Source organism: Symphodus melops, assembly GCF_947650265.1.
Source record: "Symphodus melops genome assembly, chromosome: 2".
NCBI lineage: Eukaryota > Metazoa > Chordata > Actinopteri > Labriformes > Labridae > Symphodus > Symphodus melops.
The window spans coordinates 17,489,040-17,502,870 of NC_136692.1; the positions used below are offsets into that span (position 1 = coordinate 17,489,040).

At 37.7% G+C, this 13,831-nt stretch overlaps 2 protein-coding genes across 2 annotated transcripts; one reads left to right on the top strand and one right to left on the bottom strand.

The window, feature by feature from the left end:
* The first annotated feature begins 1,304 nt into the window (after positions 1–1,304).
* On the top strand, positions 1,305–8,219 carry hyls1 (HYLS1 centriolar and ciliogenesis associated). The gene is made up of 11 exons (XM_079338232.1): positions 1,305–1,463; positions 1,592–1,714; positions 1,818–1,891; positions 2,243–2,463; positions 2,954–3,009; positions 5,499–5,659; positions 5,897–5,942; positions 6,027–6,081; positions 6,678–6,759; positions 7,026–7,052; positions 7,996–8,219. Exons 1-11 carry the CDS (start codon positions 1,358–1,360, stop codon positions 8,128–8,130), a joined length of 1,086 nt encoding a protein of 361 aa, XP_079194358.1. The 5' UTR covers positions 1,305–1,357; the 3' UTR covers positions 8,131–8,219.
* A 13-nt stretch (positions 8,220–8,232) lies between these two features.
* On the bottom strand, positions 8,233–12,669 carry mrpl4 (mitochondrial ribosomal protein L4). Its single transcript, XM_079338233.1, has 9 exons — positions 12,464–12,669; positions 11,824–11,905; positions 11,513–11,684; positions 11,155–11,206; positions 10,622–10,739; positions 10,246–10,352; positions 8,894–9,003; positions 8,740–8,813; positions 8,233–8,422 (listed from the first exon to the last, which is right to left on the bottom strand). The coding sequence occupies exons 1-9, from the start codon at positions 12,509–12,511 to the stop codon at positions 8,277–8,279; spliced, it is 909 nt and encodes a 302-aa protein (XP_079194359.1). The 5' UTR covers positions 12,512–12,669; the 3' UTR covers positions 8,233–8,276.
* Between the last annotated feature and the right edge of the window lie 1,162 nt (positions 12,670–13,831).

A 13,831-nucleotide genomic window follows, 5' to 3' on the forward strand; every position in this document is an offset into this window, starting at 1 on the left:
ATGTAATTTTAGCAGTATATAAAATACTGTAAAGAAGATATACATATTTGCACAGTATGAAATATAAACTATAGCAGGATATAAAATATAAATATTGCATCGTATGAAGTAGACTATAGTAGAAATATACAATATAAGTATTGCATAGTATGGGGTAAATTATTATATAAATAAACATTACAGTCTTAAATGCCAGTAGTGTGTGAGAGTGTGTGGTAGAGGTAGGATGGTCAATGCATGTCCAGGTTCAGTGTGGTTATGGCTCTGGGGAAGAAGCTGTCCTTGAAGAGAGCTGGTGTTGAGTGTGCGGGTGGAGGACACGTGGTTGTCAACTAACGAAAAACACAGAAAATAACACAGAAAGGGAGAGCCATGAGCCGCTGCATCCGTGCGCACCACCATCTATTCTCTTATTGGTAATTTGAGCCTCTTAACTTACTTCATTTAGTAAAAATATCACATACCAAAATTAACCAGCTTTTATTTTATAAACTACATTAATGTGTATGATCTGTCAATACTTTATTTACTTTATTTCTTAGATATTTGTTATGGTTAAAATGTTTACCATGTCTCTGTTTTAAAAACAATACGTGAACAATAATAAAATTAAATGTAATATTACAATAATAATAATGATAATATTAATAACTTTAATTGACAGATTTGTCAAAAGTATTCCAGTATGAAAGCATCAACACTGACTGCTTGATCATTTTCATGCACTTTATATCAGTTAACCCGGTCGCTGCTTCATGATCACAGTCATTCATGAATCCTTTAACTTGTAAATAATCCTCCCGTCCTTCCTCTCCTAAGCCTCTGTTGATTTAAGAATTCATTTTATTATTTGTTTTTAAATGGTAAAATGGATTAGTACATCACTACAATTTTGACCTCTTCCAAATCCATATCCCTTCTGGTCTGTTGTTCAGCTTCTCCTTGTTGTCGTGAAGACCAGGCAGACTTATTTTTTATTCTTTGCCTTTTGTCTCAGCATGAAGGTTATGTGCTTTGTGCCTTTTACAAGAATGTAAACTCATTTACATTTGTCTATGTGCTTTAATGTGATGTCAACAATGTCATGTTGAAGGTTTTTTTCTGGCTTATTGGCTGCTTTGTTTTGTGTTTTTATTTCTGCATTTTAGTCAGTGTGTGTGCGGCTCCTCTGTATATGTCAATGTTTTTAAAAATGTTCTTTATCAATAAAATTGATACATAATTAAGTGGATTTGATTGGGTGGATCGGTATACTACCACCTATTTTTCATTTGTTAATGTTTTATTGTAGAAAGTAAAATGTGATTTTTCTGTTTTCCCTTTAGATGTTGTGAGTCCTCCTTGCCCTGAAGAAAACATGAGCATAGACAACCTGGATTTCACATTAGAGGAAATTCAAGAACAGCTGGAGCTGTTGGGATACAAAAACATACCAAAACACAGGCTACGTGAATTCAAACATGGTTAGACTCGATAGTATCTTTCCTTCAAGTTATTTAGTAGTCATTGTATTGTTGGAATTCTATAAAACACAGATACTGTCCATGTTTAGACTCTTCTAAAAGAAATCCCTCTTTTTGTTTGATGTCAGATCTAGATGAACTGATTCAACAACAAGAATGGAAAAGCCTGACCTCACCCACTCAGACAAAGTTTACAAAAACACACACCGACACATCTCGACCGAGTCCTCCTGCCTTCATCAAAGAGAAAGGTCAGGAAGCCTAACTAACTATTAGAAACAAGTATCAGCATTTCTTAACACTTTTCTGGTGTCATTTTAAAAGATTGTCTTTTGAAAATGTTTTTCTTTACAGTTAGCCAAAGTCACTTTGAAGAATGCAGTGAAGGGGTTTTCACAAATGCTGGACAAGCTTACCATGACAGACAGGTGAAGATTATCTAGCAGTAACAGCGCACTGTTTGTGAAGAGGGCTGTAACAAATTATTACATTTATTGATTCATCTGCTGATTATTTTTTCACCTTATCATTTAGATCTTTGATATCATGAAATGCCTTGTTCTTCTACATTTAAGTCATACGAGAGGACAGAAAACTTTTACATTCCGAAGAATTTGGAATCCGAGAGAAAAATCTCAAAGTGATTGATTTACAAAATAGTTGTTGATGTTAGCTGAGAACATGTCACTTTAGTGTTGTAGCTCCATATGTAAATAGTTGAGCTGAACAGCATCATGTCCATGTTGTGATTGAGTAATCCAATTAATAATTTACCACAGGTCCTTACCACCTGTCAGGACAGAGACTACAGATGGCAGAGGGGACTCTATGACTCGTACGCCCAGCACTCGGTGGCTTCAAAGGTCCAGCTGCCTCCAGGCGCTCCCAGCCGACTGCAGGTGGAGCCAGATCCTGACCACACTCTCCACCCACTCACTGATAGTTACACATCCAGTCCTGACACCCATGGGAGAAGCTTCATCAAGAGAAAAGTCCTCAGGTCAATATTGTTATTATTACATTTGGCAGACACATATTTTTATTTGTTTGTGTCACTGATTAAACAGAGGTAACACAAATGTTTTTTTTGGGACTTGAGAACAAAAACATCAGAATATCAGAAACACAATAAATGTGTATACTATGTCCATAAAGATGCCTTTTGGTCAACAATTTACCTATAAATTAAGTAGAATATTTATATTTAGAGTCATTCGGTAGTGATAATTATTTTGTATTGATGTGTCATTTTCTGGTAATTTCCCCAAAATGACAGCAATAATGACAAAATCACATCAAACTCAGATCCATTTTTAAATGAACTCATTTTTTCTTGATTTGAACATTTAATTTAAAAGTAAATGAAAGTTCCAGATCTGACAAAATCAGTGACGCAGGACAGATGTTAACTCTTCAATCTGTCACTTCTAAAGAGATGATCTTTGCTGAAGATACAACAAGAATAATATTGTGGCTTTTCTTCCATGCAGGAAACATAAAGGGCAGTCTCTTGTGTGTGATGAATCAGTCTACAGTGAAGATTCAGGTAATCTACTCTCGACTCATTTTCTGATCATAGTATTGGAACATTTCGTTCTGTAATTATTTAAGGGGTTCACTTGGTTCAAAGTTGTGAAGTCTTTTGGCCCCACTGAGCCTCATCTACCGAAAGTTAAAAAAAATCTACTTTTCAATTTTGAACAAACAGGGAGCAACAAATCATGAAAATACAGTTCAGAACAGAGCACTCACAAACTCAGTGACCCCTTTTTGTCACTTACCGCTCATTTTCAAATTGACCACAGTTGTTGAATTAGAAATTATAGAATCATTTAGAATAAGTAAATAGAGAAGAACACAGATGTAATAGCATTGGTCACCTGCAGTTGGAGCTGTTCCAGCTTTGTGAACTTGCAGGAGAGGAAGTTGAAGCTCCTGATATCAGTTTAATCCTCTTTTCTAAAGCCGTCTGCCTCCGCAGAGCTCACACTCCAAACACTCCTCAGCAGAAAGGCAAGTCACCAACATGTACAAAATGTACAACACTCAGAGTGATAAGGACGACGACAAGAGCTCGCTTTACTCCTCTTTTTGGTCTGACAGTGAGAGGCAGGAAGATGAAGAAGAAGAGGAGAAAGTGGACATTGGGCGAGGCAGCAGAGAGAAGGATTTCAAAGCTGTCAGAGATGTGCAGCATGATCTCCATTTGGGTTCGGGTGAAGAAAAGTGTGAGCTGAAAACCCAAGAACAAAAGAGAGGGGAAAATTCAGAAAGTGGAAATGATGAAGATGAATGGGAGGAGGAGGAAGTAAAGGCTGGGCTTCTGGTAGGAAAAAAAGACCCCAAACCTATCAGCAAGACTGATGAGTCTCTTCAGGAGGATTCAGATGTGGACAAGTTTAAGTCAAACGATGAAGAAGACTCGAGCGAGGACAGTGCAGAAGGTGGAAGTGAAGAAGAGTCAGAGGAAGACGAAATAAGTGACAAGGACTCTAAAGCTGTTGACAATACAGATGATTCTCTCCAAGAAGACTCAGAGGAAGAGGAGAAAACTGAACTAAACATGAGGGACAACACAAGTGGGGACAGTTCAGAAAGGGAAGAGGAGGAGGATACAAGCAATGCAGAGGATTCTTTCCAGGAGGCTTCAGAGGAGGAGAAACTTGAGTTAACCAACCAGGAAAACACGAGCGAGGAAGGTTCAGAAGTTAGAAGTGAAAAAGAGGAAGAGGAGGATAAATATATCAGCGAGGAAGAAGACCCCAGGGAGGCTGAGGAGAAGAAGCCTGCCTTTAAAAACCCCGAAAACACAAGTGGGGAAAGTTCAGAAGGCGGAAGTGATGATGAGGAAGGAGGGGAGGATATCAGCGAGGAAGACAACAACTATTACAGGGATGCAGAGGATTCTCTCAAAGAGGAAAATCCAGAGTTAAACCAGGAAAACACAAGGAGGAACAGTATGAATGTTGAAAGTGAAGAGGAGGAAGGTGAACACGTGGACGAGGAAGATCTTAAACCCGTCTCTCCATATGAGGCTTCAGAGAAGGACACTCCTAAACTCGACAACCTAAGCTTGGACTATTTGAAAGGCAGATGTGAAGAAGAAGAAGAAGAAGCAAAAAGCAGTTGCAGCAGTTCTGACAGTCCCGCTCCAAGTCTAATGACCTCGGGCTACGGCACGTACAGACCAGAGGAGCATGAAGGCGGGGACTACAGAGACGACCACACCATAGCTGAGTTTGATCAAGACAGCCGAGGAGATCTGTCTGAGATGAGGGACGAAGAGGACGATCGTTCAATCTGTAGCTTCGGAGGGCTGGACTTCGAACAAACACACAGAGACTACAGGCAGACTCAACCACTCAACCTGTTAGCAAACAGCAGGTTCGAAGGTTATCCTAAGTTTTGTAGAGATGATAAAGAGGCGGGCATCGAGGACATGAAGCCGGAGGAAAACAAAGAGCAGATGGATGAGAAATTTGAAGATCTGTATGCAGCATCCAAAAACAAAGTGACATCTGAACATCACTTTAAAATAGAAAGAGACGATGAAAGGCATTTGGAAGATGCATGTGTTGACGTTCAAGCATCAGAAAAAGAGAGGCACAAAGATAAAGAAGAGTATTATGTGGGGGGAGAAGCTGAAGACAGGGCTGAGTCAGACGAGTCTTCAAGCAACAAAGATATTAAGTTTATCGACTCCAAAGTTGGTGCCAGCTGGATGACTTACAACAAAATGTATGAGGAGTGGGAAGGAAATCTTAGACCAAAAAAGGGTACATTTCCTCTCAATTTTTCTATTTTATTTACTTGAGTTGCGTAAAACCAGAATTTTAAACATTCATACAAAAGAAGTCTTAGAAGAAAATGTTTTCCATGGCACACAAAAAATCAAATGAAAAAATATACAAATGAATTGAGTTGAATGATGCTTGCTGATCTCTCTCTCTCTCTCTCTCTCTCTCGCTCTCGCTCTTGCTCTCGCTCTCTCTCTCTCTCTCTCTCTCTCTCTCTCTCTCTCCTTTACAAACGCAGCAAGCTGTCTGGAGGATCGGCTGGCGGATCTTCATTTGTCCTCGCCAGCTCAGCGCGAGTTTGATGCCGAGAATGAAGACATCAGCAGTCCAAGTGAAACACTGAGCTCAGAGGCAGAGGGAATTTCTATGAGTGCCTTTGAATCCTACTTACGAGGCATGGTGGGTAATGTAGTCCCACACAATGTGGTTTCAGTGTGTGTTACTGTAAAAAGTGAAGAGGCGTTTATCTGCATTAAGAAATAATCAATCTTTATTTGTATAGTGCCAAAACGTAACAGAAGGTTTAGACCTGACTCTTTGTTATGAGAACAGCACTAAGCAACATTTAGCAAATGATAAATGTTTAGTACTTCTTGCAATGGCTCTAAATATCCTTTCACTGATTCATATGGACAGACTCGATCTCACAGTGATGGAGACATCAGACCAAAGCCAAAATCCTGTGAGCAAATAAAAATAATTCATATATTCATTTAACCTACACCTTTACACTAAACTGTTTTAATTGGTTTATTTTCTGTTTCAGTCATCAGACCAGTGATGAACCAGCAAACACTGAAGAAGACAGACCCAGTGGCCAAGTAAGTTGTTTTGTATTGGTTAATTTTAAAATTGTCGGCCGATTTCCCAAACTTTAGAGACCACACACATGGCGATAAATAATCTGAGGTTTTACAGTTTTGGTTGTACACAAACCGATTTTCACTTGCGAACATCCTCCGATCAGACAGGAAATGAGGATGCAATAGGGATCGTTTCTGCTGTGTCGTATCGTATTTGTTACATGATGATATGGAGGTGAATTGTTGTTGTTTTGCTTCCGATGTTCCATGCCACTATGTCACCTTTCTAATATGCTAGGCGTCGGAATAATTATATTTATATAATTATCGGAAGGGGAGAATCTGGGCCAAAATCGCCCTAATTATCCTGCCGTGTGAACCAGCCATGTCCACTTATTCAGCAAATGTCTTTACTGTCTTCCAGAACCATGTTTTCTATTGATTATCATTTACACTGTCAATTTCTGCCTTTTAAGAGAGACTGTCCTTCTATTATATAGATGACACTATATGGAACATTATTGGACTAATATGGTTAAAATGTGGTTGAAGTGAACCACATATTCCTTCGATTGAGTCTTAAGAGGTGACTCTTCATATTCTTGTATCTTCAGGTATTTCCATTATAAGCAGCTCTGGGAAATGTTTAAACTTCCGGGTGAGACGGACAGGAAAGCTATCCGCCGGGAGATAAAGGTATGACAAGACGGCTTTACAAGTGGAAAAACAATTTCTATCAAATTCCTCTCAGAATGGGAATTGCAGTCATGCTTAAAAAGTAAATGTCCAAAAATACAAACTAAAATCTTCTGCTTCTCTGAATGTTGTAACCGTCCGTTACACCTGTTTTTAGTTATTGGAATTTTGCTGTCTCAGTCAAGTTAGAAACAACAATTACCCACTTACCCTGAAAATAACAAGTTGTTGTTCAGTTAGTGATTCATGTTTTTCTTCTTGTTCAGGAACAGCTTGCATACCAGCCTCCACCTGTAAGTGTTTACAAATAACTTCTCTGTGAAGTTTTTTAACATGTTTTTTTTTCTTCAAATCAGTTAATCTGCTATGATAAAAGCAACTTGTGTCTTTTGTTTTCCTTTTTTTTTCTTTTTTTTTGTCAGTTGTCTCAAAAAAAAAACAGAAGTAAAATATTTTCTGTAAAAACCAGACAAGTGTTAAAATACCCTAAAAATAAATTTTACTTTTATAATTTATCTCCTGCCATGATTGTAATGATGTAAATCATCCTCCATAACAGCAGATGGCGCTATAGGTCCACTTAAAGGTGCTCTGTGGACTGTTTGTTGGGAAATATAAAAGTTTGAGAAGTGTACAGATTTTGTGGTATAGGTCATAACTTGATACCCAAACTGTTCTCAGAGGAGAATTTTGGTCCCTGGAACATTGAAGATAAGAAGCTAAGTTATGGTGGAGGGCCCGCAGCAGTGAAACCGATGTCTCCTGGTCGCTTTTCAGCTCCAAACAATGTTGAGGGAACCATTTTTGTCTTTGAACAAAGTTAGCGTATTCGGCTCAGATAGAGTACAGAATTTTTTAACTTCTCCAACTTTCAAATTTCATCGAAATCATTTATATTGAATAAGTGAGTTACATAGTTTCTTCCTGAGTACATTACAAACACGTTTTGTAGTTGCAAACATCTTGTGTATCTTGAACCTTAGATTGATTGAGTTTATAAAATATAAAATATTTCATTGAATTCAGTTTTGTGAGAGTCATCTCCAACCTCTTTCCAAACAATAGTGGAGAAGAAACTTGATATTTACTTTGGACATCATTTGTTTAGCAAATAATATATTATATTATCTCTGAGCTGTTATGTTGCATAAGTTCTTTGATACAGACCTAACTTATTAAAATGAATCCACATAAGTGATGCAGTGACACAACTGTTGTTTTTTTTTTGTATTGCAGCCTAAACCTCGCAGAGTTTACGTGCCGAACACCTACATTGTGCCAACGGAGAAGAAGCGCTCAGCGCTGCGCTGGGAAGTCAGGAACGACTTGGCCAACGGTCTCTTGCCACACAAATTCAGTTATCGATTTTAGGCCTTAATGTCGACCTGCCTTTAAGAAACTTTTTACTGTTTTTTTTATCATTGCAATATTTATTCTTTTTTTTTTTGTTCAATGTAATAAACACAGAAAACATTTATCACTGCAGTGTGAATTTATTACAGGTCATTTCATGTCTTCTATGGGAAATCAGAGTACGGCAGTTTGAATGGGTAAAGAGGTGAATATCGCTGGTCGTGCCACAGCAGCTTGTCTTCTAGAAACTTGATGGTTTTCAGAGTGAGGATGAGTGCTTCATGTTTCAGCATGCTGTGGACATTCAGACCTGACAGAGAAAACACAAAAATCACCGTCTAGAGCAGAAAAAACACATTCCTTTCTTAAAGTCTTCAAAGAGTTTCTTTGATAAATGTGTTAATAACTCATGCTCTTTTGTCTTTTTACTACTGAAACACTTGAATTCTGCCACAAGGGATCAAATGATCCAATCTTATTTATTATCATTCTTAAAGATTGATATGGTTAATGAGGGTAACAAACATTTAACCCCATAAATGATTGTTTAATGTTATTTAGGGGCAATACACCTGAGGCTTCCAGCTCACTGAGTTCTATTTTACAGACATGATACTTTAAACTCACCAATGGCAGGAATAATATTCACTGTCTTCAGACTTTCTGTTGCCTGAAGGATGTTCTCAGGAATATCTTCCCCTCTGAAAGCAACAAGACAAATGTCAACACACCAGAGAGCATTCGAAGTTCCTTTTTTTCTTGTATCTCTGGTGATACTCACACATCGACTATTAACACAGACTCTCCCCAGTGTCTGTGTCTGATCAGATCCAGCAGGTACTGAGGGTCAGGGGTGGGGATGTTCAGAGAGTCCACAATGTAGAGATAATCCTGCAAAAGAAAAAAAAAATAGACAAATGAATCTACAGGTATAGTTGAGTAAGAAAAGCTGAATATTCACTTGCTTCTGCTTCTGAAAAAAATGCTGATTTGCTTATGACTTCGATTAGGATTGTATGATTTTTCAGGATTTGGTAAAGCTGGGTATCTTTTGTAAAGACAAAAAGCCAGATTGTATTGGGAAATCAAAAAACTATTTGTGCCTCATATGGTATGGCCTACAATGTCCTGACCTGAACCCCATAGGGCTCATCTGGGAGCAGCTGAAGCAGCGACTGGATGTTTGTACCCAACCTCCACGTAACCTGGCAAAACTGCGTGTCACACTTGTGGAGGAGTGGAACACATTGCCTCAGAACAACATCATGAGGCTAGTTAGGAGCATGAGATGTCGCTGTCATTGCTGTAAATGTTGGAAACACCGGCTACTGACTGTCAATTTTGTTTATTTGGTTGTTTTTGTTTCTGTAACTTATTTCATTAAAATTCAGACCAAATAGGAAAAGCCCTCATGTAAATAACAATATCCTTAACTTATTGTGAGTACTGTATATTTGTATATATTCTGAAACAAGCTTACTAAATAAAACTTTCTCAATTACCCTGTGAAGAAAAAAGTAAAACATTTTGATTCTTAAGTCAAAGTGTGTTTTTTCCATTTTTAAAATTGAAATAAAGAAAAAACACAGTTTTTATCAGGATTTCTAAAAATGTCTTATATGTCACAAGTCTTATTTTCCTTGTGAGAACTATTACGTTTTAGAGTAGTTTAAAAAAAAATTACAGTCTGGTTAGTGTTACGTGATGTTCTTGTATTATTCTTGATTTGCTTGTTCACATTACATTTCAAAGCAATTATAGCAGCATATATAACGTACGCATTCACAAAAACAAAGGAGGAGGAGAGATTGATTAAAAGGTTTGGGAAATACACATTGCTGGAAATATTGCTTAAATATTGCTTAATGAGAAATATAGAAAATAGTTAGCAAACAATTCTGAGGTGACGTACAAGATAAGTTAAGAAAAAAAGAAATTAAAAAAGCACCAAAGCTACGCCTTACGTAAATTGTGTTTATTTAAATGTTTTTGGGCCTTAAAACATATGCAGCATCCCTGTTGACATGTATATGCCATTTCAGGCACCCAAAGATGATAGAAATAATAGTCTTCTCAGTAATGTGTAAAGTCACTTAAATTGGAGTTCACATTAATTTCATTCTTTCCCATTACCTGAGCCATCTTGGAGCTCAGAGCCACTTTAAGTCCCTGCACTCGGACCTTCATGGGTAGCATGTAGTAATAACTGGTCGGCCCTCTGGGTCCATGAGACACTCCGCCTGAGAGAGGGAGGGAGGGAGGGGGAGAGAGGGAGAGAGAGAGACACACACACACATACACACACACACACGTCGTTAGATTCACTCTGTACAACTTGAGAGAGTCAGTCAACATCGAAGTAATGGAGGAAGAAAAGAGGTTTGTCTCTGCTGAAGGAAGAGCACAGATTGACCTGAGACTTCAGATTCATTTATATTGAATCAAAACATTAAAATACATGTAACAGGAAAATAAAAGAACACGTTCACAAAGAACTGGACACATTTACCTCCTCTCCATATTGGTGAGCGGATGCTTCCATGTCGTGCTCGCCCGCTTCCTTTTTGTCGCCATGGTTTCTTGCCTCCACCTCTGACTTCTGACCTGACCTTTGTGTGGGCGTGGCTCTGACAGATTGAAACAACTATTAGTTAAATGATTTGATTATGAGTCTATTCAAGGTGTTAAAAACAGTAGAAATATTTATTTACTATAAATAATACAATTATACACAGTAAAACAAATTTCAAGCTAATTTAGTACGAAATTCCTAGCCATGCGTTTGATAATGACATGCACTGCATGACACACACTTAAAAAAATATTCCAATTCATTCTTTAAAAAGGGATTTGAGAGAAATAATCATACTAGAAGTGAATAACTTAAAAAGATACATTTTACAATAAGCCAGTTGATAACATTGAAACACCACATTTGTGTTTCTGTCTTTGTGTTTTTTCTCATAACAAACGTGTCAAAGCATGAAGCAATCTAACAGCATTCAAGAGAAATATTATAAACATTCTACATTTATAACTTACAACTCTTTTGAAATTTTTCTGCCACGTTTCAACTTGATGAAGAATGTCGAGCCTGAGAGGACAGAAAATAAACCACTTATTAATCCAGGATTTATGCAGATAAAAACTGTTTTTTGTGGCCTTATTCCAGATGTGAGTTTTAGGTATTTCATCAGTATCAACTCTACACTGTATCAATACAACAGAGAGCCACATACTGTTTGTTAAATACGTTATATGATGCTCTTGAAAACACAGACTCTGAACGTCCTCATGGATAACAGCAAGTGATGACTGATGAACAACATTTTGGACAAAAATTGAGTACAGAAGATATCACAAAAATGAAAATATTGCATTTTTGGACAACAAACTATACCTTGGAGGCGCTGCGAACACATCCGGGTGTAGCTGAGCCAAACCCAATGGCTCACTTTCCCGACTCTCCAGAGTCTCCACCCACGTTTGGACAGGACTCAGGTGAGCTGGAATGACAGCATCACACCTCCTCAAGAGAGGCAGAGAGGAGTCAGCAGGAGGACGAGGACGCTCTGCAGGAGGACACACAGCAACAGTCAGAGAAGTGGTAAATGCTGACACTTTGTGTTTTAAGAAATCACAACAGAGGTATTGTAGTGAGGCAGGTGGAAAACTTCAAAACCCTTCAAACCACAAGTCCCCTTTACTCACTTAATCTTAAAGGATCCACAAGGTTTGTGGGCAGCAGTAGATTTGGAGGCAATGCAGCATCTCCAGTGAATGACGAAGAAAACTGAAGAGAAGAACATTGTAAATAAGTGGAGCAGAAGAACGCTCAATACAACCTCAAAAACAAAATGTAGACGATCTGACCCCATGTCTCTGAATCACTTTTGTTCAGATAGGATTATTTTCATATTTAAAATCAAACAAGTTCATATTCATACAGTTAATCCACAATTAAATCAGATTTAATCTGCCAGATATTTTATATAGTACTTTATTATCATTTTAAAAACTTTGACTTTTGCTTTGTTACAGGGCATTTGTTCACCCATAAAGTAGTCAACTCTAAAATATATATAGTTTATATTTGTCAGCAATATGATTCAGTGATGGAAAATAAGAGTACATTTTAATACAATTAATTCAACAATTATTGCAAAAGAAAGAAAAATGATATTCCCAATTTTCTTGATTTATGAATTACTAATTGTGTTGTATATTTAAAAATAATAAATACACAAACGCTCTGTTCTGTAATATATTTAAAATTAATCAATAAACAAACACTCTGTTTTATTACTGTTTTGTAATATATTCAAACGGCAGCAGGTTAAACATTACTCACCCTTTTAGCGACTCCCCTACCATAAATTACAAAAGTGCAACGAAACATTTCGTCTCTGTTTTTCTTCTGCAGTCTCACACACTCTTAAAAATGACTGAAAACATCTTAAAACACTTCATAATCTCAATACTGGACAGCTTGTAGCATGGAAGGTCGCAGGTACCGTGCTGGCGCTGATTGATGACGTCGCAAAAACGTAGAAGAGGTGGGTCTCGCGATGAGTTCCGCAGCTTAATTTCTTCTTCTCCTCTTTTTTCACGTGTGTTGTTTACATTCGTTCTTAACACTGAGTTTAATGTAATCAACACAAACTCACAGTAAAGCAAATATTTTCAGATTAAATTTTGCTGAAAGGCATTGATCAGATTCCAAATGTGGCCTTATAAGTACTGGTTGTTTTCTGACATTGAATCATGTTTCCATTGGAGAAGAAGTATGGAGAATATTGAATGGGGTGACAGCCAGGGTTATTGATCAGTGGGGGCTGCACTAATCCACTTCTATTATTTGTTACTGCAGTGGCTTAAACATGCTGCAAATCATAACACATGTACAGAGGAAGGTTTACTTTGCATATAAACACTGGGTGGCACCCAGAATCAAATAGATTCAAATGTTAATATCACATATTTCAGCCAATAGAAACTCACTGCATTTATCTGGAAAGCTTCCTGGTTTTTTTTTTGGTTTTTTTTTTTTTGGGGGGGGGGGGGGGGGGGGTTGTGACTTATAAACAGAAACACTGATAAATATAAAAACAAGCTAAAATCTACAAAGAAAATACAGATAGTAAACACAGACACATAACAAAAGGGTTCTGTAACTTTTCTGTCCAACAACTTAAACCACAACACACAACTTCATTTAAAGGGAAATTATGTTTTATTTTTATTTTTTTTTAATGAAGACTGAAGAGTAGCCAACTCAACATATCATGAATGTTTTTAGATATGTGGTAGGAAACCGGAGCATCCCGGAGGAAAAAACCTACAAAGGGTTGGAGAGGACAAACAAACTCCACACAGAGAGTTCCCACAGGTCGGTATAGGTTCTTCCTGTGAGGCCACAGTGCTGCCCTCTGACATGACTAGAAGATGTTTTATGTCATGTTTTTTTCATAAACCTTATCAAAGCTGACATTTTGAATTATTATGGTAAATCAAAATGTTAGAAATGAAAACAGTTTTTTTTTTTTGGGGGGGGGGGGGGGGGGTTATTGTCGGGGAGAGAGGGAAGAAGGTTCTTTCTTTTTCTTCCAACTCTCAGGTTTTCTCAGTCCCAGGAAGTGCCTGTCTCGCTTAAACCAGGGCTTCTGCTGCTCTGGCTTTTGAGGCTGCATTGTTTCCACAGCTTCAGTAGCCTCTGCAG

Excerpts from the sequence above, each read along its gene's own strand:
- hyls1 (XM_079338232.1), top strand. The coding sequence starts at position 1,358 with ATGAGCATAGACAACCTGGATTTCACATTAGAGGAAATTCAAGAACAG. Across the intron at positions 1,464-1,591 it reads GCTACGTGAATTCAAACATG|ATCTAGATGAACTGATTCAA; the intron begins GTTAGACTCGAT and ends GTTTGATGTCAG. Across the intron at positions 2,464-2,953 it reads ATCAAGAGAAAAGTCCTCAG|GAAACATAAAGGGCAGTCTC; the intron begins GTCAATATTGTT and ends TCTTCCATGCAG.
- mrpl4 (XM_079338233.1), bottom strand. The coding sequence starts at position 12,511 with ATGTTTCGTTGCACTTTTGTAATTTATGGTAGGGGAGTCGCTAAAAGG. Across the intron at positions 11,906-12,463 it reads GTAGGGGAGTCGCTAAAAGG|TTTTCTTCGTCATTCACTGG; the intron begins GTGAGTAATGTT and ends TCTTCTCTTCAG. Across the intron at positions 10,740-11,154 it reads AGAAAAATTTCAAAAGAGTT|AGCCACGCCCACACAAAGGT; the intron begins GTAAGTTATAAA and ends TCAATCTGTCAG.